General features: G+C 43.5%; 2 protein-coding genes across 6 annotated transcripts in view; both read right to left on the bottom strand.

Moving 5' to 3' along the window:
• Positions 1 to 1,978: 1,978 nt before the first annotated feature.
• On the bottom strand, positions 1,979 to 5,930 carry LENG9 (leukocyte receptor cluster member 9). 4 transcript variants are annotated; one of them, XM_077259621.1, is made up of 2 exons: positions 5,862 to 5,930; positions 1,979 to 4,455 (listed from the first exon to the last, which is right to left on the bottom strand). In XM_077259621.1, the coding sequence occupies exon 2, from the start codon at positions 4,437 to 4,439 to the stop codon at positions 3,108 to 3,110; it is 1,332 nt and encodes a 443-aa protein (XP_077115736.1). In that variant the 5' UTR covers positions 4,440 to 4,455; positions 5,862 to 5,930; the 3' UTR covers positions 1,979 to 3,107. The 4 variants fall into 4 exon arrangements, with proteins under 4 accessions (XP_077115736.1, XP_077115735.1, XP_077115737.1 ...); XM_077259620.1 differs by having other exon boundaries at positions 5,851 to 5,928; XM_077259622.1 differs by lacking the exon at positions 5,862 to 5,930 and adding an exon at positions 5,663 to 5,773.
• Positions 5,931 to 24,168: 18,238 nt separating this feature from the next.
• TTYH1 (tweety family member 1) overlaps positions 24,169 to 25,595 on the bottom strand; it is a 193,793-nt gene continuing 192,366 nt past the window's right edge. For both annotated transcript variants that reach the window (XM_077259616.1, XM_077259618.1), the window contains exon 14: positions 24,169 to 24,966. In XM_077259616.1, the coding sequence (XP_077115731.1) occupies positions 24,883 to 24,966 (84 nt within the window). In that variant the 3' untranslated portion in view covers positions 24,169 to 24,882. The remainder of the gene's footprint in view (positions 24,967 to 25,595) is intronic.

The raw sequence follows: 25,595 nt of genomic DNA, 5'->3' as shown, positions 1-25,595 counted from the left end.
GGAAGAATAGCCAGAATGGCAAAGGCTCAGCCAATGTTCAACTCTACAATGATCAAAGACTGTCTCAAGTTCTCTGTGAGGACTGTGACAATTAGAAGACATCTGTGTGAAGCTACTTTCTTAGAAAAGTCCCCACAAAGTCCCACTGTTAAAAGAAAGACATGTACTTAAGCGGATACAATTTGCCACAGAACACATCAACTGACCTAAGGAGAAATGGGGAAACATTTTGTGGACTGATGAAAGTAAAATTGTTCTATTTGGATCCAAGGGCTGCAGAGAGTTCATCAGACGACCCACAAACTGCATTCAAGCCACAGTACACCCTGCACACAGTGAAGCATGGTGGTGCACACATCATGATATGGGCATGTTTCTCTTACTATGGTGCCAGACCTATTTACTGCACACCTTAGGGATCAGGGACCAGTTTGCATGTAATAAAATACTTGAAGAGGTCATGTTGCCTTACGCTGGAGAGGACATGCCCTTGAAATGGGGGTTTCAACAAGATAATGACCCAAAACCCACCAGTAAACGAGCAAAAGCTTAGTTCCAGTCCAACAAAATTGAGGTTATGGAGTGTCCAGCCCTATTACCGGACCTTAATCCGATATAACACTTGTGGGATGACCTAAAAAATGACGTTCTGAGGCAAAGTCAACAAATGCTAAATTATTGTGGGAGGTAGTCTAAGCATCCTGGGCTGAAAAAACAGGTGACAGGGGCCAGAATTTGGTTGACTATGCAACATAGATGTGAAGCAGTTCTAAAAAAAAACTGGGTATATACCGTAACTAAATATTGGGTCAATGATTCACAGGAATGCGTAATCCTCAAAAAAAGTACATATTGGGAGTTTATAAAGACAAACGCAGACACTGCTATTTTTTTTTAGAGCGGCCCAATGTTCATTTTTTGTTATTTTTTGTAAGCAAGTTAACAATTATACATTTCCCTTCATGTTTTGAATTAGAAAACCGTGTACAATGGTTGGTTAACTCATGTTTTTGAACACACTGCTATTTTGAACACTACTGTTTGTTACACAAAAAATGTCTAAACATTTCTTAAGAGTTGCTAAGGTACCTGGAAATCTCAAGACTTTGGAGGAATCATCAAAATATAATTCTTCAGTTTAAGGCATCCAAGAAAATGAAGAACATATTCAAAGATCCCTTCCCAACTGGCATTAACCTGTATCACTATCAAATTGACAAAATAGGATTTCTTTGCCCTGAATCTTCCATGACCGCTCACTTTCATACAGCATTAAGTGACTTTTCTGTCTTGTGGTATTCATTGCCCCCTTATAGCACCAAATTCCTCAGAACGGTGTATATGGGTTGATGAATTTTGCACAAAATCACATGCTTTTTTTTTGTCCTTATGTCACAAATGGGACAAGGCTTAAGTCAATGTTGAGAATTTCGGAGGATCATAACCACCAATGAGATAATTAATGAATGTGACTTCTAATAGGTGAACCACAATGGAGTGGTGGCACAAGCTGTTTGAATTGGGGTAAAACCTCAGAAAAGCGATCTGGCGTAACTCAAGACGCTACAATGAGGAAAAAAGGTCAATTGATTCAGCAAAGCATTACACCACTGGGAAATCTGCTGCTACACCCAATTATGTGGACAATTCGAGTGGTCGTTTGAAACAGAAATACATTCTATGGGAAGAGTAGTAAGGAGCAGGGAGAGGAAACAGGCTGATGAAATAGAACGACCCGGATGAACTTTCTTACAAGTCTTTACTAGTGTAAAGACCCTGCTGTATAATAGCCTTCATGTTTTAATTGTTTGTGTGCTAAAAAAAATGAATGGAACAGTTTGAACCTTAGTGATCTGCGTCTTGCGGCACAATACAGATGCTAAACCAGGGTCGCCTTGTTTAGTGTGGCCTTACCGTCAATAGATTTACAACTGTGGCTTCAGTCCAGCAGTGTGTCACGACTATCTGACGAGTAACCAGACGACACAAGAGAAAAACTTCCCATTATATTTTTATTTGTCGAAATTTTGAATGTGGCGTATCGATAGAACAGTATTTCCTAATATACATTCTACATGAAAGATTGCCTAGCACCCAAGGAGGACACCATTATATAATTAACATTTATATATAATCTTAAGTGGAGTCATCTTATTCAAAGGGTTCTCCACAACCCCCGTCAAGGGAATCCCCATGTTTTTGCACTTAATCTCACCCTTCTTACAACAATGTGCCACTTACTGGGCTGCTTGCTGTAGTTTTGATAAAATCAATTAGCAGGAAATTATTATTTGAGGACTAGTAAACTTGCTACCTTGTAGTCCTCCATATTCATGAGTTCTGTTAACTTCGTCCCCTCCAGTGATTGGCAGCTTTCTGCCTATGCATAGTGTACACAGAAAGCTGCCAAACAGGAATGCTGGCATGTCCAAAGCAAAAAAAAAAACACAAAAATTTACGTAAATCCCCTCCAGGAGTAAGTTTCTGCCCAAAAGTAGGTTTCCTTGTGCTCCCAGGATGGGACTTACAGGAGTTGTCCAATTCCTTTAATGCTTACCTGCATGTATTTAGGGCTAAAAAAATCATTTTTGCAATTCAGTTTCATTTAAAATTTTACATAGTTTTTTTTTACATGCTCAACTCAGTCTGCAACCAGCAATAGAGGGTGCAACACAGGAGCTATAGAAGGGAATCGGGGCAAAATTTTTTAACAAAACCATATTGCAATGGGTCGGCTACAATAACCATCTTATCCCATGGACTGGCGCTATCTTTTATCCTATCGTCTAAACCCCTCTTTATTAGGTTAGTCAAGCCCCTTTACTACATTGGCACAATTTATTTTTCCAAATTACTATAGAATGGCGTTAACCCACCAAGGAATTCTGAGAAAATTCAGCTCTGTGGCCAGTAGAATTAAGAATGCAGCTCTGTACGATAATGAATGCTATAGTCCAGATAAGCAAGGTAGAGAACCTATGAAGTCTGAAAAAAAAAAAATTAGGCCATGGTTCTCCGGTATTCTGAGACGGTTAATTTATGGGTCTTCTCACATATAGGATTTGGCCAGCAAGTGAGAATTAATTATAGAGTTATGCATGGTGAAATCAGTACAGAGGTAATTCTAGAAGTGTTGTATAGAAGCCATCAGTCCGCCTTGAGCTCCCAGCATAACAGAAACTAAGACAATCAATAGGTTGTGACCCCAAGTGGGTCAGCTGAACAGTTCTGTACACCTCAGGCCTGAAGAGAAGACTTGGGTTTCTACTTGCCACACTTCTGGGCATCTTTGCTATGGTTAAATGGAAGCTGTTGGCTTGTGGTGGATCAATTATTTTCAGACCTTTACTGCGAAAACTTTGGTTTAGTCGGTTGACAAAACTTCCAAACCCTGGAATGGGTGCAGGTTCCAAATACAGCACTCGTGAATGAAAGTCCTTCAGTCCTTCAAAACTTAGGATAAGACTTGGAGGAAGAAGACGTTGCATGTCGCTTTTTAGTTCTTCAAGCACCGTGTAGGCAACTTCGATATCCTCAGGAGATTCCAAATGCAAAAGGCACAAAGTTAAATGAAGTTCTGGCAATGGGATACAAAATTCTGCAATATCAGCGTTATGTTTTTGGAGGACATTTTGAACTTCTTTTACTGTACTTTTCACATCTTCACTGCTTATACGGACTGCTATGAAATGTGTGGGTCTCAATTTTTTGGTATCTGCGTGATCTACTGTAGCACAATCCTTCTTTTCAAATTCTTGGGCTTCGAGTTCTTCAACTTCATGAACAGTCACATCATCTTGCTCCTGTCCACTAGTATCTCCCACCTTGTTTCTTTCTGTTTGCATCATTGACTCATACTGATCAATGATATCCAAGATTGTCAAGCCGCTTCCTGTTGACCCGAAGATGTTATCTATGCGGCTGACCTTGTCCCACACCACCAAATCTTGATATTTGAAATATTGAATGCGATGTTTGGGTATAGCAAGAACATCTACCCCTAAAGATGCCAAGTCTTCCCAACAAAAAGCCGTGAAAGGTTTTTCAATTGTTCCTAAGAACCTATCAAGATAGCCAACGATGAAATGTTCTTTTGGCAAGTGTGCGTCCCATTGAATCCTGGAGATGACATCACTGGCTGTCTTCATTGGTGGCTTCTTCCCCTTTGGTTTAGATGCTTGATTACCTTTTCCTTTGTTATCTTTAGTGACATGAGAGTCATTGGATGCTGAAGGCTCTCCGATATGGTGGTTCCTACATTTGTCTCCAAACCTGCAGCGCCCCAATAGAAAAAATTGACAGATAGAATCATCAGGTGTTACTTCTCCTTCTGTTGTTCCAGGTTCCTCATTCTGTGCGGCCGCTCCTTCCATATTGAACTCATTGTCCACCTTTATAGACTCCTTCATTGTGTCACCGTCATTGTCTGTACTCTCCATATCTTAGCTTTTATTACTATGGAAAGATAAAACATGAAGTGACGGTAAGGATAAATATGACAGAAGGAAGGAAAATTAGGTTAGTAAAATACGTGTTGACCAATCCTTTGGGTGGGACTACGCAACTATACTTTGGTGTCACATCTAGGCTAGGGATTCAAGACATTACCTAAAATCATAGTATTACTGCAACTCTTCCCAGGTCTTTAATATCACAAACAATCTTGTGACAATTGTAAAAATTCTACCCTAAAGAATTTTATGCAATGACTGCATGTTTTTTTTTATTTTTCTAATGCAATGCTGTGTCATGGTGGACTCTGCAATTTTTTTTATCACACGGATACTCAGTCCATGTGATAAAAATGATCATCTGAGCAGCCCTATTGGATTACATTGATTAGTGTGATTTTTTTTTTTTGGGACAGATCACATCCTTATTACACACTCATCTGGACCAGCCCTGATCACAAACTAATCCTTGTACCTGGTCCTATTCGCATCCATCTCCTCCATTAAAGTCTATGGGGATCCGTATAAAACAGATTAAATATGGAAGGCGGACTTTGGAGATCCATCTGATTTCCATCTTTTTTTTTTTAACTGATCCATTGTTAAGAGTCTATGGATAAAAAAAAGTTCTAACTTTTTGACCGTTTCAGTGAAAAAAAACTTAAGCAATTAGGATGGCATCTAAGAAAAAAAAAAAATGTCTGTTTCTAAGGATGTGTGAATGCAGCCTTACGGAAATCCCTTTCCCTCGAGTTTATGTCAGATGGGGTATATCAGTGCCGGACTGGGGTGCCAAGGGCCCACCAGTAACCTTGACTCTGATGGCCGACTGTTCGGCTACATGCAAATATCACATTACCCTCATTCACAAATTTGCCGTGTTTATATGGAACAATAAACAGGGTAGTTTGTTAAATAAATGTTGAGATGATGCCCATTTCTGTACCTTGTGAAACATGTATTGTGCCAACTACTTCTCATATAGGTGGAATAGAGAGACTATTGCTGCAGGGCGGCCCACCGGAGGATTCTCCTGATCTCCAGTGGGCCAGTCCAAGTCTGTGTGTATATATATATATATATATATATATATATATATATATATATATATATATATATATAGTAGATACCATCACCAAAAGGATGCAAAAAATGACCCGATCACCAGGAAATAAAATCAATGTACCAAACTTAATAAATGTCATAGTTACTTATGAAACGGAGCAATAATTGACGTCTTCAGTAGCTCAGATCCCCCCTCTCTGGAATCACAGCCAGGATTTAACTTTTAATGTCCAAACTTACAGAAATGAGTGCGTCTCCTCTCTCTTCCTCCTTTCCTCGCCTTCTACCCTGACACTTTGCACCGTGGATGATCTGGTTTATGTACATGACTCACCGGCAACTTACGTCATAGTCCCTGGCTACTGCAAACAAGGTAACAAAACACACAGGAAGCGATGTAGTCACATGGCAGCGGTCATAGAGAGGAAAGTCCTGACAGAGTGGCTTTCCCTGCAAGGTTTTCTGGGATAGCTGAGATGCACAGTTTCACCACAAGATGGCAGACTTGTCATTAAAAGAAATCCAATGCCAGTGATTTTCTAACGTCATGTGACAAAGTCTGGCGAAACCTGGGATCTAAGAATAAAGTAAGATGCAGAATGAGACTTTTAGTGCATATTATTAGATAAACTGGCAGCAAAGATAAAAAAAAATGTTTTTGCGCCACAACATTCCTAAACGCATAGCTTTTTTTAATATCAGGACAGCATAAATCTGTACAGGTTTTTTTTGTGAAACTATTGTACTTTATTTTAGCATTACGATAAAATTGCAACAAAAAACACGATTTTGTTGAAACTTTATTTTAATCTATTTTGTTTTGCCATTTATTAACTTAAATAATTAGTTTTATGAAATAATTTGTTGCATATGCAGTGACATTTATTTATTTGTCTGAATTGTCTTTTTGTTTTGCACTCCCATCATTGGATTTTTATTATTTACTAGATGGTGGCCCGATTCTAACGCATTGGGTATTCTAGAATATGTATGTATGTATGTATGTATATAGCAGCCACATAGTATATAGGAGGCATGTAGTATATAGCAGACAAATAGTACGTGGCCTGTGCTATATACTATATGGCTGCTATATACATACACATTCTAGAATACCCGATGCGTTAATACAGGCCACGCAGTACATAACACAGCCCACACAGTATATAGCAGCCACGCAGTATATAACACAGGGCACGTATTATATAGCACAGCCCACGCAGTATATCACAGCCCACACAGTATATCGCACTGCCCACGCAGTATATAGCACAGCCCACGCAGTATATCACACTGCCCATGTAGTATATAGCACAGCCCCCGCAGTATATCACACTGCCTATGTAGTATATAACACAGCCCCCGCAGTATATCACACAGCCTACGCAGTATTTAGCAGTGTGGGCACCATATCCTTGTTAAAAAAAAATAATTCAAATAAAAAATAGTGATATACTCACCCACCGAAGCTCCGCCGAGCCGCACGCGGCTGCCGTCATCTTTTGTTTCCAGGATGCATTGCGAAATTACCCAGTTGACTTATCGGTCTCGCGAGACCGCTAAGTCTTCTGGGTAATTTCGCAATGCATCTCTGGGAACGTAAGATGGCGGCAGCCACGTGAGGCTCGGCGGACTACGGAGGGTGAGAATAGCAGGTTTTTTGTTTTTTTTATTATTTTTAAAGGGCCACTGTCACCCCCTCCAGCCGTTATAAACTAAAAGAGCCACCTTGTGCAGCAGTAATGCTGCATTCTAACAAGGTGGCTCTTTTAGTTTTTGATTCAGTTAATCCCTGAATAAAGCGTTTTAAAGTTTGCCACAAATACCTGACTTTGTACCTGGAGGCGGTCCGAAGCCTCCTCTATGAATCTCCCAACGGCCGTCACTCTTCTCTTCAGGGGCGATGGTCGCCGCCCCCTGCGCGCTGTTTCTTCTTAAATCCGGCGCCTGCACTGTGCGTGCCTGCCTGGGGCCTGCGCAGTGTTCATTGTCAGTCACAGCTCAGATGCAGGGTGCCTGACTGCGCCTGTGCGGGCAGTGCGGCCACCCTGTTGCTGAATCCCCGCCCCGCACTGTGTTATTCATTATGCACAGTGCGGGGCTGGCATTCCTGGGCATGTGCACTGCGCTGTTCAGGCGCTCCCCCATCTCAGACGCTTCCCCTGCTCCCCTGCCTTCCAGCATTGTTATTTGCGGCTGCCTCATTACAAACGCTGGTGAGGATTAGTGTATATTGCGGCAACCTGCATCTGAGCTGTGACTGACAATGAAGACTGCGCCTGCCCCAGGCAGGCACGCACAGCGCAGGCGCCGGATTTAAGAAGAAACAGAGCGCAGGGGGCAGCGACCACATCCCCAGAAGAGAAGAGTGACGGCCGTTGGGAGATTCATAGAGGAGGCTTCGGACCGCCTCCAGGTACAAAGTCAGGTATTTGTGGCAAACTTTAAAACGCTTTATTCAGGGATTAACTGAATCAAAAACTAAAAGAGCCACCTTGTTAGAATGCAGCATTACTGCTGCACAAGGTGGCTCTTTTAGTTTATAACGGCTGGAGGGGGTGACAGTGGCCCTTTAACATTAAATTTTTTTACTATTGATGCTGCATAGGCAGCATCAATAGTAAACAGTTGGGGACACACAGGGTTAATAGCAGCGGTAATGGAGTGCGTTACCCGCGGCATAACGCGGTCTGTTACCGCTGCCATTAACCCTGTGTGAGCGCTGACTGGAGGGGAGTATGGAGCGGGCGCCAGGCACTGACTGCGGGGAGTAAGAAGTGGCCATTTTGCCGCCGGACTGTGCCCGTCACTGAATGGTCGAGGCCGTTTTGCCACGACCAATCAGCGACTTGGATTTCCATGACAGACAGAGGCCGCGACCAATGAATATCCGGGACAGACAGACAGACAGACGGAAGTGACCCTTAGACAATTATATAGTAGATGATTTTACATGGTAATAAATTGGCTATACAGTCGTGGTGGAAAGTGTTGGCAACCTTAAAATTGTCCCAGAAAATCAGGTATTTATCCCAGAACATTATTGCAAACCTGTTCCAGAGTGCTCTGGACCTCAGACTTGGCCGAAGGTTCACCTTCCAACAAGACAATGACCCTAAGCACACAGCTAAAATAACAAAGGAGTGGCTTCAGAACAACTCTGTGACCATTCTTGACTGGCCCAGCCAGAGCCATGACCTAAACTCAACTGAGCATCTCTGGAGAGACCTGAAAATGTCTGTCCACAAACGCTCACCATCCAACCTGACGGAACTGGAGAGGATCTGCAAGGAAGAATGGCAGAGGATCCCCAAATCCAGGGGTGAAAAACTTGTTGCATCATTCCCAAGAAGACTCATGGCTGTACTGGCTCAGAAGGTGCTTCTACTCAATACTGAGCAAAGGGTCTGAATACTTATGACCATGTGATATTTCAGTTTTTCTTTTTTAATAAATTTGCAAAAATTCTACATTTGTTTTTTTTCAGTCAAGATGGGGTGCAGAGTGTACATTAATGAGAAAAAATGAACTTTTTTGAATTTACCAAATAGCTGCAATGAAACAAAGAGTGAAAAATTTAAAGGGGCCTGAATACTTTCCGTACTCACTGTATATTGTGTCATAGGGCATTACTGTGGCTGTTAGGAATCTCCCGCTGCACGGCATAGATCCCAAGCCTTACCTGCCTCTGTGGTCTCCCATTCAGCTTTAGCCGCTGCTGAGCATAGACATCGGTCCCAGGGTCTTGCTCAGGCTCATGGTGTACACTTGGTTACCGCTGGCTCTTTAGCCAAGCCCTTAGTAACCAGTAATATTCAGGTGCAGTCCGGCACTTTGGAGACTAAGTCCGGAGATCACCATACTGAGCATGTCCGTGGTCGGACGTCAGCTGCTCTAGTGATGTGGCAGTGCCGGATTGGTCCACGGGCAAGGTCCTGCCTGACTGGACCTGAGTCTAGTGTATAAAAGGTTCTCAGAGGTGCACGCCGGTGCGCTAGTATCATTTATGTGTGGTTATTGCCAGTGGATACTCTGCCACTCAGTCTGCACTCATGAATGAGTCGTCCTAATCCCAGAGAGTACTTACGTGGCTAGGCAGGGTTAGTTCGTCGTACTTTGCTTGGCTTAGCATCTGTTTCCTCCTTGTGTGCGGTTAGCATAGTTGAGTCACAGAGCAAGTACCAACCCTCAGGCTAGACCTCTCTGGGAAAGCGGCAAGGTGGTGCATCTAGCGTCTCGTATGGTTAGCACAATCTCCTCGCAGTGCGAGCTCTTCCCATGTGCTGGTTCCCTGCGATGTGTAATAGGGTCAGCACTTTGTTTTTCACTGTTCCTCTCTATGCGGTAACAGAGCTGGACATGTAGTGTTCTGTTCACACAGTGTGTCGCTTCAACACTGTACGCTTAAGTTTCCACCTAGCTGCCTGGTTCCGCCATTGCTCTATAGCAGCAGCTTTCCATCTCTGCACGGTGGACCCCGGGTTGCGATTGCACTTCACTATTTTATTTAGTGCAATCCACCAACCCTTACAGTGGCACCATTAAATGCTAATGTGTCTTGTGCCTCCAGGAATTTGGCTGCACATGTGTGTCTCTTTCTAAAACATGGTCCCAGCTAGCATGGTGGTCTGTAACCCACTTCATCAGACATTTATGCCATGTACTATGGAAGTGTCATAAATGTCCATGGTGGCAGTGCCCCTTTAATGTTTTCAAAATACATGAAACATAGAATTTCTGTGTGTCCGCACCGCTGGCCATTTACAGTCTGCTATGATTGTGTCCTATTGACACCATGCCATGACTTAGGGCAGCAGTTAGCGACTATGGTCACTTGGCATCATTATACAGACAGGTTACAGCATTGGATGCCTCGTTTTGGCCAATACTAATTTATTTATGAACCATTGAGTGCAATATAAAGTTTATATGCTATAAGCTCCCCCTAGTGGTGACGGCAGGCGGCCAGATCTATTTACTAAACAATAAGTAATCAATAAGTAAAAAGCATTATAGTCCGCAGTTCTCGGATAGTGGCTCATACTGTGAATTATGACCCTGTTATCTTTGTACATGGACACATAGTTGATTTATTCCTCTCCCCTAGCTTAAAGGGGTTGTCCACTACTTTCAATTATCCCCCCAATGTATCCCCCCGGGGCCCCTGACGAATTGTGTAAATACCTTGCGTTGCCTTTTTCGCCTGTGAGCAGCGCTATGCTGGTGGCTGAGTCCGGGTCACGTGACCCCCAGGCTGCAGCCACCGCTAATTTCCGCCGACGTCACGTCAATTTCCAGACTCTGGAAATTGACGTGACGTCAGTAACAGGCGTGTCCCAGCCGCACAGTCAGCAGTCACTCAAGAGTGACTGGGCTGTGGGTGGGACTGTGGGCTGCCTGTGCTGTGCTGGGGGCGGGCGGGGCTTTGCTGGGGGCAGGCGGGGCTGTGCACTGCAGGTGTCTGGTGCTGGGATCTGCTTGCCGAGATGTGCGGCGGCTGGTCCCGTGGTGGCGGCGGCCGGTGTACTGTACTGTACCGGCGGCGGCCGGTGCGTGGGCGGCCGGTCCCGCGTCGGCGGCCGGTGCGTTGGCGGCCGGTCCCGCGGCGGCGGCCGGTGCCGTGGCGGCGGCAGCCGGTGCGACGGCGGGGGTCTGCGTGGTGCTGAAGGTGGCTGTGCGGTGGTGGTGGCGGCGGCGTTGTCTCTGTGTGCAGGCATGTCCGATGGGACTACAAGTCCCATCGGGCTCTGCCTGCTACAGTGACAGTGAGTGACACATTAGCCAATGATGGGACAGTAGTAGTCCCATCATCCGGCTAATGTGTTGAATGTAAAAAAAAAAACAAAGAAAAAAAAAACACATATACAGTACATACATACATAGAACACATACAGAACATGCGCCATGCGACGACATGCGCCATGCGACGGCATGCAACGACATGCGCCATGCGACGACATGCGCCATGCGATGACATGCGGCATGCCGCATACAGTACATACATACATACATACAGACATACAGTACATACATACATACAGTACATATAACATAGAGTATATACTCACCATCACTTGTCACTTTGATCCCCGAAGCCATTGTCATCTGTAAAAAATATTAAAATAATAAACAAACACTATACTCCCTGATCCGCAGAAATCCAATTAAAACGAGTGTCCCTCGATGATCTCCCGTGGAGAGCTGGAGCATCTGCTGATGAGGAGAGGAAGGTATCCTTCCACAATGTATTCCCCACAATGTATTCCTACGCCCCTGTGAGAAAATAGTCCCTAGTCTTACTTTATGGCATTGCTGTGTGAGGAAGTTCCCACGCAGTTTTTGCCATAAAGTGAGACCAGTGAACTTTAGTAACCTCAGTGATGCACTGCAGGAGCCATTGTCTCCTGTCAGTGTGTCACTGAGGGTCCTATAGAGCAGTGACATCACCCGATGTCACTGTTCTATAGGGGAGATCGTCGTGAGACCCTCGTTATTAATTGGACTACGGCGGACAGGTAGTATGCGGTTTATTATTTTACGTTTTTTGCAGGCGCTGAAGTATGGTAAGTATGGTTAAATGAAGAATATTAAAATACTTTTTCCTAATGTGTGCGTGTTTTATTAACCCTTTTTTAGTATTGGATTAATAACGGATAGGCGTCTTATTGACGCCTCTCCGTTATTAACCCGGCTTAATGTCACCTTACAATAGCAAGGTGACATTAAACCCTTATTACCCCATATCCCACCGCTACATGGGAGTGGGAAGGGAGGGGCTAAGTGCCGGAATTGGCGCATCTTACAGATGCGCCATTTCTGGGGCGGCTGCGGACTGGTATTTGTAGCCGGGGGGGGGACCATTATCCATGGCCCCTCTCTAGGCTATGAATATCAGCCCGCAGCTGTCTGCGTACCCTTTCTGGCTATAAAATATAGGGGGACCCCACGTCATTTTTTTGGGGGGGTCCCCCTATTTGAATAGCCAGTAAAGGCTACGCAGACAGCTGTGGGCTGATATAGCAGGCTACAAATATTGGCCCCCGGCCGTCGGCTTTCCCCCTCTGGCGCAGAAAATTGCACGGGAGCCCACGCCGTTTTTTTCCGTTTTTTTATTAAATTAAATGCTCATTAAGGCCTCTTTCACCCTTGCGTCGGTACGGGTCCATCGCTATGCGTCGGGCCGACGTACCGACGCACGTTGTGAAATTTGTGCACGTCGTGGGCAGCGGATGCAGTTTTTCAACGCATCCGCTGCCCATTCTGAAGTCCGGGGAGGAGGGGGCGGAGTTTTGGCTGCGCATGCGCGGTAGAAAATGGCAGACGCGACGGACGTGCCAACGGTCCGCCAAAACACGACGCATCCGTTGCACGACGGACGCAACGTGTGGCCATCCGTCGTGATCCTTCACTAATACACGTCTATGGGTAAAAAACGCATCCTGCGAGCACATTTGCAGGATCCGTTTTTTTCCCAAAAAGACGGATTGCTAAAAACGCAAGTGTGAAAGTAGCCTTAGGCTGCTTTCACACTAGCATCGGTAAGGGTCCGTCGCGCTGCATCGCTAATAAAAGTCTATGGAGAAAAAACGCATCCTGCAGACAACTTTGCAGGACGAGTTTTCTCTCCACAACGACGCATTGCGACGTGCAGTGCACGACGCTAGTGTGAAAGAGGCCTTAGAAACATCGACCTTTCTATTATATATCTATGGATATATCTATCCATAGATATATTTATAGATAGATATATCTATAGATACATAGATGTATCTATCCATATATTTGGCTGCTTTCACACATCAGGTTTTTGCCGTGAGGCATAATTCGGCGAGTTTTGAAAAAAACGGATCCATTTTTTTCCGTCGGATCCGTTTTTTTCTCATAGAGTAGTATTAGCGCCGGATTGCGCCTGATGGCCACACGTTTCATCCGTTTTTTGCCGGATCCGTCAAAAAAGCGGTTTCCGCCGGATGGAAAACACATACAGAGGAACGTTTTTTCTGTCCGGCGAAAAAACGCACAGCGACGGATCCGGCAAAAAAACGTATGAAACTGAGCTGTGAAATGATGAATCCGGCCTTGGAATCCGTTTTTTCAGGCATGTTTCCATTCAAATCATGCACATTTTCCATTTATTTACTTATTTCCAAAAACGGCATTAAAACCGCGCATAAACCGCACCAAAAAAAGCATCAAAACTGCACCAAAAACTGCATCAAAACCTGGTGCAGTTTTGCAGTTTTGGTGCGGTTTTGATGCAGTTTTTGGTGTGGTTTTGATGCAGTTCTTGGTGTGGTTTTGGTGCGGCTTTTTCCGCAGCATGTGCACAACAAGTCTGCGGCTCCCATAGACTTACATTGGTTGTGCACTACACTGTGGATTTGATGCAATTCAGTGCGGCAAAAAACGCTGCGGATCTGCAATCAGATCCGCAACGTGTGCACACAGCCTTAGCATTTAGTGAACCTAGCAAAAAAGCCAAGCGAAAAACAAGTGTGGGATTGCACTTTTTTTGCCATTTCATTGCACTTTGAATTTTTTTCACATTTTCTGCTACACGACATGGTAAAACCAATGATGTCATTCAAAAGTAGAACTTGTCCCGCAAAAGACAAGCCCCCACATGGCCATATTGACGGAAAAATTATGGCTCTGGAAAGAAGGGGAGCGATAAATGAAAACAAAAAAGCTCCAGGGGTTGAAGGGGTTTAGAAACATGGATATGGACATATCTATGGAAATAGACATAGATATATCTGTATCTATCTATCTATCTATCTATCTATCTATCTATCTATCTGTCTGTCTGTCTGTCTGTCTGTCTGTCTATCTATCTATCTGTGTGTAATGGAATGTGGGTTGGACACATGTAAAAGAGGAGGTTGGACAGAAATGACATCACAAATCTTTTTGAAGCTAGAGGAGGGAGAGGAGGGAGGGGTTGGGGTGTGTTTTGGAGTGGGTGTGGTAGGTTCGTGCTTAGTAGCAGTGCAATGCATCATGGAACTTGTAGTATTAGAGCACAATAACTCAGGAGAAAGGAAGTTGTCGATTAACCCCATGAGAGCTGAATCCAGCACTAAAGATGTGCTGCTACAGCATGATAAAAGGTAATATTGCTAAAATAAACACAGTAGATGTTTTCAGTGGCACATAATAGCAAGATTTATGAAAAAAAAAAAAAAAAGGTTATAGTAGTGGACAACTTCTTTAACTGATAGCACTACCAAAATTGACACAGTGTACCTCTGACCCAATCGCTATCTCTGAAATTGAGGTCTTCAAGTTTTCAGGCTTTCTGCAGCTAATCATCCCATATTTAAAGTGAACCTTTCTCAGGATTCATTATGTGCAGATCCTGAATTGCTTACATGTATGCTACTTTGAAATGCTGAAGTTTCAGAGAAAAACATACAGTACAGACCAAAAGTTTGGACACACCTTCTCATTTAAAGATTTTCCTGTATTTTCATGACTATGAAAATTGTACATTCACACTGAAGGCATCAAAACTATGAATTAACACGTGGAATTACAAAAAAGTGTGAAACAACTGAAATTATGTCTTATATTCTAGGTTCTTCAAAGTAGCCACCTTTTGCTTTGATGACTTCTTTGCACACTCTTGGCATTCTCTTGATGAGCTTCAAGAGGTAGTCACCGAAAATGGTTTTCACTTCACCGGTGTGCCCTGTCAGGTTTAATAAATGGGATTTCTTGCCTTATAAATGGGGTTGGGACCATCAGTTGTGTTGTGCAGAAGTCTGGTGAATACACAGCTGATAGTCCTACTGAATAGACTGTTAGAATTTGTTTTATGGCAAGAAAAAAGCAGCTAAGTAAAGAAAAACGTGTGGCCATCATTAATTTAAGAAATGAAGGTCAGTCAGTCCGAAAAAATTGGGAAAACTTTGAAAGTGCAGTGGCAAAAACCATCAAGCCCTACAAAGAAACTGGCTCACATGAGGACTGCCCCAGGAAAGGAAGACCAAGAGTTACCTCTGCTTCTGAGGATAAGTTTATCCGAGTCACTAGCCTCAGAAATCGCAGGTTAACAGTAGCTCAGATTAGAGACAAGGTCAATGCCACACAGAGTTCGAGCAGCAGACACATCTCTACAACAACTATTAAGATGAGACTTTGTGCAGCAGGCCTTCATGGTAAAATGGCTGCTAGGAAACCACTTCTAAGGTCAGGCAACAAGCAGAAGAGACTTGTTTGGGCTAAGGAACACAAGGAATGGACATTAGACCAGTGGAAATCTGTGCTTTTGTCTGATGAGTCCAAATTTGAGATCTTTGGTTCCAACCACCGTGTCTTTGTGCGACGCAGAAAAGGTGAACGGATGGACTCTACATGCCTGGTTCCCACCGTGACGCATAGAGGAGGAGGTGTGATGGTGTGGGGGTGCTTTGCTGGTTACATTGTTGGGGATTTATTTAAAATTGAAGGCATACTGAACCAGCATGGCTACAACAGCATTTGCAGCGGCATGCTATTCCATCCGGTTTGCGTTTAGTTAGACCATCATTTATTTTTCAACAGGACAATGACCTCAAACACACCTCCAGGCTGTGTAAGGGCTGCGTGATGGGTGCTACGCCAGATGACCTGGCCTCCACAGTCACCAGACCTGAACCCAATCGAGATGGTTTGAGGTGAGCTGGACCGCAGAGTGAAGGCAAAAGGGCCAACAAGTGCTAAGCATCTCTGGGAACTCCTTCAAGATTGTTGGAAGACCATTCCCGATGACTACCTCTTGAAGCTCATCAAGAGAATTCTAAGAGTGTGCAAAGCAGTCATCAAAGCAAAAGGTGGCTACTTTGAAGAACCTAGAATATAAGACATATTTTCAGTTGTTTCACACTTTTTTGTTAAGTATATAATTCCACATGTGTTAATTCATAGTTTTGATGCCTTCAGTGTGAATGTACAATTTTCATAGACATGAAAATACAGAAAAATCTTTACATGAGAAGGTGTGTCCAAACTTTTGGTCTGTACTGTAGTTGAAGGCATGATCTGGGGCAGTGTGACTGGTTCAATCGGTATGTCTGCCAGATTCTCGCTCATTCAGCTAAACTGACAGGTGTCTATCTATACACACATAAGGGGCGACCTGTCAGTCTAGCTGAGTTGGCAGGGTGAAGCCAGCGGGGACGTACCTCTTGGACTAGTCTTTCCTCCTTACATACACATAGGGACAGACCTGTCAGTCCAGCAGAGCAGGTGGGGAAGAGCCAGTGGGGACATACCTCTTGAACTAGTCAGATATTGGTCTTGTCTCTCCTCTCTATATACACCTAGAGAGAGACCTGTCAGTCTAGCTGAGCAGGTAGGGAGAAGCCAGGGGGGACATACCTCCTGGACTAGTCACTAGTGATGAGCGAGTATACACGTTGCTCGGGTTTCCCAGAGCATTCTCGGGTGACATCGGAGTATTTGTTAGTGCTCAGACATTTAGTTTTCATCGCCTCAGCTGCATGATTTACGGCTGCTAGCCAGGCTGAATACATGTGAGGAATGCCTGTTTGTTAGGGAATCCCCTCATGTATTCAGCCTTTCTGGCATCCACAAATCATTCAGCTGAGGCAATGAAAACGAAATCTCCGAGCACTTACAAATTCTCGGAGACCACCCGAGCCGCCTCGGGAAAACCCGAGCAACGAGTATTCTTGCTCATCACTAATAGTCACATCTTGGACTAGTCGCTCTTCCTTATATAAACACAGGGAGAGACCTGTCAGTATAGCTGAGTGGGTGGGGAGAAGCCAGCAGGGACACACCCCTTGGACTAGTCTTTCCTTACGGTATATACACATAGGGAGAGAACTGTCAGTCTAGCAGAGCTGGTAGGGAAAAGCTAGCGAGGGACATACCTCTTGGATTAGTCTTTCCTTATGTACACATAGGAAGAGACCTGTCAGTCTAGCTGAATGGGCAGGGAGAAACCAACAGGGACATATGTTTTGGACTTGTCATCTCTTCTAATAGTCTCTCTTTAGATACATGTAGGGAGAGAGCTGTCAGTCTAACTGAGCAGGGAGTAGCTAATGGGCACATGCCTCTTGGTCCCTTTTTGCTCAAGGGAGGCCTAGAAAAAGCATGCGTGCACACGAAACAGCATTGGCCAGGTGGGAGAGCCGTTCTACCTTTTTTGTATCTGCATATGCTGAATTATTATACAAAATTAAAGAAGTTAAGGAGTGCCACTGTAATATCTTATCACAATGGACCTCAGGAACTTATCTCTCCCTAAACACTTAGGGTACTGTCACACTATACGATTTACCAACGATCACGACCAGCGATACGACCTGGCCGTGATCGTCGGTAAGTGGTTGTGTGGTCGCTGGGGAGCTGTCACACAGTCAGCTCTCCAGCGACCAACGATGCCGAAGGCCCCGGGTAACCAGGGTAAACATCGGGTTACTAAGCGCAGGGCCGCGCTTAGTAACCCGATGTTTACCGTGGTTACCAGTGTAAAAGTAAAAAAAAACAAACAGTACATACTTACATTCCGGTGTCTGTCCCCCGGCGTTCTGCTTCTCTCCACTGTGTCTGCGCCAGCCGGAAAGCACAGCGGTGACGTCAGACGTCACCGCTGTGCTCGCTTTCCGGCCGGCCGGCGCTCACAGTGCAGAGAAGCAGAACGCCGGGGGACAGACACCGGAATGTAAGTATGTACTGTTTGGTTTTTTTTACTTTTATGCTGGTAACCACGGTAAACATCGGGTTACTAAGCGCGGCCCTGCGCTTAGTAACCCGATGTTTACCCTGGTTACAAGCGAATGCATCGCTGGATCGCTGTCATACACAACGATCCAGCGATGACAGCGGGAGATCCAGCGACGAAAGAAAGTTGCAAACGATCTGCTACGACGTACGATTCTCAGCAGGGTCCCTGATCGCTGCTGTGTGTCAGACACTGCAATATCGTATGGATATCGCTGGAACGTCACGGATCGTACCGTCGTAGTGACCAAAGTGCCACTGTGAGACGGTACCCTTAGGGAGAGACCTTTCAGTTTAGCTGAGCTGGTGGAAAGAAGCCAGTGGGGACCTGATTTTTTAACTAGTCATCTCATCCTCACCCGAGAGCATAAACTATGATTATCTTTGAAACTTTGCAGCATTTCAGAGTAAAACATACAAGTTTGCAATGCAGTACCAGTCTAGTTTGGGCAGCATAATGATGTGTCAGGCTCCCTTTAATCCTTCTGCATTGGTTTCTGTGCACACATTGTCATCATTACCAGCAGTGATGGGCGAACCTAAATGCTAAAGTTCGGGGTCCAGTACCGGACACCAAGTGTCCATGTACGGACGCTGAACACAGACTGCTCACTGAAGTTTCTGTTACTGTTCAGGTTCGGCAGCCTGAACAAAGCTTGTTGAAAGGCTGAAGCCAACCAACAAGCTTTTCCATTGTGGGCATGTATTGGCATGTCTGCGATTGGCCAATGCACCATGTGAAAAAAATAAGAATTAAAAAAAAAAAGGCTTGGGCTCCCCCTTTTTTTATAACAAATGCAGGTGAAGCAGACATCTGCGGGCTGCAGCCCTCAGCTGTCAGCTTTATCTTGGCTGTTTATCAAAAACAGAGGGACCCTCACGCCGTTTTTGTAATTTATTTAAATAAATAATTCTGTAAAACGAACGTTCACTGGACGAGGCTCAATAGGGTTACTCAGGGGAAGCGGCAGGCATAAGCATAATAATTTCTGTGTCTGCCACTGAACGGGAGTGAACGTTGAAGTCTCATTTTGAGAACTTTCTCAGAATGAGACGCCATAGAATTCAATGGACATTACACTCTTGGATTACTATCGTAACTTCCTTGATTTATTTTTAATTAATAAATTGGTAAACAAAGGAGTGGGGGGTCCTTACTCTTTATTGGATTACCGTTGGAGCTTTGTTAGACCCTTTTTAATAAGAAATTGGTGAACGAGGGAGTGTCAGGGAGTCTTTATTCAAGTAAAGTATTTTTTTCCTGTGTTTTTTTAACTAGCAATGGGGGTGTCTGATCGACACTTCTCCATTACTAACCCCTAGGCTTTATATCAGCGGACATTACACAGCTGACATCAACCCCAAAATATTATCCCATTTGCCAATGCATCAGGGCAAGCCAGAAGAGTCGGGCAAAGAGCCAGGAATGGAGGCGCCTTTTCTGCGCCGGCTGCAGGCTGTTATTTTTAGGCTGGGTAGGAGTCGGACCCAATAACCATGGAGCTTCCCATCTTTAGAATACCAGCCCCAAGCTGCCGGCTTTACTTTGGCTGGTTATGAAAAATGGGACGAACCCCACGCCATTTTTTGTTAATTATTTAAATAATTTAAAAAAAAACAGTATGGGGGCCCCTCTATTTTTGATAACTAGGCAAGATAAAGCTGACAGCTGAGGGCTGCTGGTTATAAAAAATGGGAGTACCCCACCATATTTTTTTTTTGCCCTATCCACTTTTTTTCACAATCCACATTTGTTTGCAGGACAATTGTCCTGCTCTTACACACATTTTTCTTCCTTTTGCTGCCCCCTAGCAGTTACTATAAACATCTTACAGCCATTTTACAGCCTAAAGTTTTGGTCCCCATTGATTTTTATGAGGATGGGATCCATGGTCACATTTGGGTCAGGTTCGGGTCCCGATTCGAACTTTATTTAAAGCCTGGACGGACTTGCAGGACCCGAAACTTCTGTGAGTCCACCCATCACTAATTACCAACTACCGCCATGATGTGTCTGTTGTGTATCTTAGTTGAGAAATGTATAGCAAGTTAATGTCTATTAATATTCACAGACATTTATGCTCCGAGTCATTACTCGGCTTAAACATGCTATTAGGCACAACAGGAAAGGTGGATTCTCTAAGACCCAGGCTCATGTGGGCACACAACCCAAGGCATTGATACAGTAAGCTGGAACGTACCTGGGCAGTAAGGAGTTGGCACACTCAGGAATCTCAAGGCATCAGGATGGATGAAGTGGAACCCAGCAGTGATGGAAGAAAGTAAGCGCAGAAGGTGGAGCGCACCAAACATAAAGGTCTAAAGTGTCAATCCCAAGACAGGTGTATGTGTGTCAATTAGGCCTTATATAGGTCTAGGGAGATGATATCATTGATCCATGTTGGGCAAACTGCAAAACCCAACGTGGAGCACAACAGAGGGCAGTGGACCCAGGAGACGGGAACAAACCCGGAATACCTATGAACTCGTTTGTTTTTAAACTCCATCATTTATATGACCTAATAATCTCTGCTATTCAACAGGCTAAACAGATGACATGCTGCAGAGAATATGCCAATTCCATGGAGATATCAATACAGTATGCAAATTCAGAGGAACGCTGCATGTAAATGGAAGTATAACGAGAGCTGTTCCACATGATATATCATTGTAGCTTATTATGGGTACATTATGTACTCGTGAAAAAGGACCCTAAAGTGGTGGCCACCACCATGACTTTCCAGCTGCCGCTAAGGTACAACTGCCTGTGTGCTTAAACAGATGCAGTTGTAGTTTGCAACAACTTATAAAAGAGGACACAATTGACCTAAATAAATAAATTAATGCTTTGCACTAAGCATGCAATGTCCAAGCTTGGCGTACTTCTTCAGAGGATGTCTGGGATTTAGGATTTTTCTGGCGAAAATGAGTTTATGGCACTTACCTAATGGTTTTAAACCATTCACCTGCAGACCATAGCTTGTGAATTTCCAGTGTTTACAATGGTAACCATTACATTGTCTACCCACGAACATGGATGAAATAGGTACAGTATATCAACTATTCTATATCAGGGCCATGTCACCTCATTACAGGCTGGCAGGTAGAGTTGATATTTGTGGATAGCATTACATCAGATCCATTCAGTCAGAGGTAAGATTAAAATTCTCAGCAACAGGATCCCTGTTCATGTGAGAAAAAATACATGCCTTTTTTAATTCCATGCCCCATTTTTCAAACCACATCCAGTTACATACCCCTCCCTTATTCATTATATATAAGTACTGGTACCAAGAACAGTACACAAATGCAGCACGAGAACCAACATTAGTAGACAAATACAGAGTGAGAACCACCATTAGCACACAAATATAGCACCAGAACCATCCTCAGTAAACAAATACTGCCCAGAACCATCATCAGTACATGAATACAGCACCAGAACCACTATAAGAACCTAAATCATTATCAGTACATTAATTCATCACTAGTACCCCCATTATTACATAAATACATCATGAGAACAACTGTCAGTACATGAATACAGTACCAGAACAATATCAGTACATAAATACATCACTAAGACCACCACCATTATTATATAAAGCACCAGAACCACCATCAGTACAAGAAAACAGTGCCAGAACCACTGTCAGTACATGAGAACAGCACTAGAACCACCATCAGTACATGACAACAATACCAGAATCACCATCATTGCATGAATACATCATTAGAACCAGCATTAGTATATGAAAATAGAATCAGAACAACCATCCATACATGAAAAAATTACCAGAACCATTATGAGTAAATGAATACAGCACCAAGCCTAGTACAGTAATCAATTGTGTCAGCCTGTTATAAACATTTGTGTCTCATGAATCTGCAATTCCCAATATGAGCTTAGCAATGCTAAAGAAATGCTGGAAGTGGTTCCTAGCCAACATCAAACTGCGGACCATGCAAGAATCACAGTTTTGATGAGATGTAGTAAGTATCACAAATAAACATTTACATCCAGGTATACATTAGATCTTCTCTGATTGCAATTGTTCTCTTTCTTTTCTCCTCATCTGGTCCACATGCCATGATGACTTTTCACAGCCAGAACTTACCTCTGCAGATTTCTCTTTTCTCAGGTTTTCTCAAGCACATCCTGACATTGCACCCTTAAAAATAAGTATCATTACGGTGCCCTCTGAATAAAAATAGCAAGTCATACTTTGCTCCAGAATAAATAGTTGACCTAAGTGTGTTTCCTGCACAAAATATGATTCCACACTGTCCCTCTTAAGAATTATGGCCTCCACACTGTCCTCTCCTACAAAATAATGCCTGCATACTGTCCTTCCTTATGAACTACTACCAGTATACTGTCCCAATTTGAACTATAACCATCCTCCCTTATGTACAATCCTCCTAAGAGTTATGACCCCTATACTTTTCCCGTATGAGCTAAGATGACCACACTGTCCACTGTCATGAACTATGGCCTCTAAATTGTCCCCCCTTATGAACTATAACTACCTTGCCATACCTTCCATGAACTCTTGACCTCCACACTGTCATCTTTTTTAACTATGATCACTACACTGTCCTCCCTTATGAACTATGCTCCCCTTTATAAACTATTTACGCTCTTATTAACAATTACCACCACAGCATCTTCCCTTATAAACCATGGACTCCACACCATGCTTCTTGTGAACTACGATGCCACACTATCCTCCCTTATGAACCATGACACCACACCTTCCCCCTTATGATCTTTGGCGCGACACTATCCCCATTCCATGCTGTCCTCTCTTCATTATTCCTACTGACACAGTGTACACTGTGTCCAAACTGTAACCCAACTGCAAACCATACCCCATCTCTCTCTAAATATTGCCCCCTTTGCACCTCTTTTCATACACCACCTCCTCTCCATAAGGCCACCCACTCCATCCAATCTCCCACCTCCAAGTCTGCAGTAAAAGCCACTTTATTCTCCAGGTTCTATATGGAGCACTTACCGCTTACCTTATCTGCCATTCTCGGCACCTGTGCTCTGCGGTAAAACGACAGAAGCATGATTAGGTGGTCTCATCCTGTGGCTGCTTGTCAGGACAGGGAGCTGATTAGTGCTATCCCTGTGACAGGTGACAACTTGTTTTCACTGGACAAACCCTTTAAAGATTATTCTTTGTAGGATTTATGCTGCTAACTAAATGGGTGGACCATGGCTTTCACCCTGTAACACAGTGTATCCAAACCATGATTCCCTAGAATTTTGGAGTTAACTGAAATTACAGGTATTATTGAGATGGCCAAATGAATTTAGCTAACCCAAGTATGCCTGGCATGGGGTCAGACAAGGAAGTCTAAAATATTTCCGAAAATATGGACCATATAAATCTTTACTTGCCCCAACATCAAGAAGGGGGTTGGGATCCCTGGGAGAAGACATTTTTTCAGAATTTCCCCTAGAGTAATAATGTCAGGAATTAGGTGTTCTAAAGGAATCGTACAACGTCTACCAAAAAGTTTGAAAAGTCAGAACGTATGATAAAATAATGAAAGTCACTCCGAAGCTAGATGATTCAGTGGTCAGGAGACTGGAATGGGATGTCGTCGGAGACGCATCTGAAAACATCCTGTTCCGGTCACAGGTCTCAGCGTTCTGAGACCTATGAACAGTACATCATTGCTTCTTTTCCCAGCGTAGACCACCAGAATGATATGTGCTGGAGCAACAGAAGTTACAATGAATCAGACTAGCGTCTTTTACCATTTTATCATCAGTTTTTAATTTTTTTGAGAAAGTCAGACTTGTCATTTACTGCCATTGCAACTCGACTGCCCAAACCAGATGGTGATAATGTTGCCCGTACCCCCGATATCCAGACAAGTCAAGAATAACAAGAAAAATATATATATTTTTTAAAATAAAGTGTGTTTTTTCCCTTTTATTTAAAGTCAGTGTAAAATATGAGTTAGTGTTAAAATGTTCTAATTAAAAACAGATCCATCTGTGGAGGAAAGAGTTTTGCAGCAGCAGTGTCCTCACTCCTTTTCTCTACAATGCATTCTATGTCCTCCTCACTTCCACATCACAAACACACAGCACAGTATATACGCCTCATGTCAGTCGGTGACCAAATCACTGGTCTCTACATCCAGATGTCCAGTTTTCTCCATGTCAGAAGCTTTTTGCTATTTGATGATTTGGATTCCCGTTGATAACAGTAATTTCTCCTTCGGGAGTGAACATTTTAGGCTCTTCCATTGTCTTTCTAAAAAAAATCCTCCTGTACAGACTCCCCATGATGTCCCCTTTGGAAGTCAACTGCAAGGTCCAATATGTGGTAAAAAAAAAATTGGGAACAAGTCTTGCTGGATAAAAAGAACATGAACCAATACAAAAAATATATAAAACTGAAGGCAGAGGGACAGTTCAGTGAAAATTACCCTGGCGACACAAAAGGGTAAGGGTTTAATACCAATCACGGGAAAGCTGAAAGGGTTTAGCACCCAAGTATCCTTGCCAAAAAAGAAGTTAAAGAGCAACAAAGGCTCAGTCTTTTTTTTGTCTCTGTTAGTCATCTTTACAGCTTGGAGGAAAAGTGAGGACAGCGAAAGGAATCTTCTACGATACGACTTCTGTTCGGCAATAAGTATTGGTCTCTTCTTGGGTTGCACTGATGAAGGATGTTCGCATGCTAGGAGAATACTGGTGGGATCCATGATAAACGTGAAGGAGGAGTAAAGGAAAAGAAATTATTTTAGATTGTACAATCATTTCAATAGTTTTTTTCAAATCATTAAATGGAATCTTTAAGCCACTCATGCCAATGTCATTCACCATATCATAGGTTAATCGTAGAGCTGCACACCTCATAAAAACTAAAGTTCCTTCACCAAACCCAAAGGAATGCTAACCTAAGTCCTGGTCAATCTTTAAGCTTCCTCCAATCAATTTACAGACGGGGATGGTACCTACATGGAAAATGATGCTTGAGTAGAGAGTTTGTGCTTGCAAGGTGACCGATGCATGTTCAGAACAAAGTTCATAACCGTAGGCAAACACTCTGCACATACACTGTTTTCGACTCTATGCCAATTAATTTAGTCAGTTTAAACGGGACACGTTTTTTAAAAGTACCTGTTATAAGGTACGAAGAGCAACAACTGACTAATCTATTCTCTATCTTCTATCTATTATCTATCTATCTATTTATCTATTATCTATCTATCTATGTCCTGGTTGTTTGGATCACAGATTCCATTTTTCCTTCTTGATGATTCTCTGCAGTTCATTGTTCTGCGTCTGTACGGTGTTCTCCATTTGACCTTGTTGAT

This window comes from Ranitomeya variabilis, chromosome 4, assembly GCF_051348905.1.
Source record: "Ranitomeya variabilis isolate aRanVar5 chromosome 4, aRanVar5.hap1, whole genome shotgun sequence".
Lineage (NCBI taxonomy): Eukaryota > Metazoa > Chordata > Amphibia > Anura > Dendrobatidae > Ranitomeya > Ranitomeya variabilis.
Note: the sequence above shows the minus strand (reverse complement) of the source record. Positions and strands in the feature narration are given on the sequence as shown.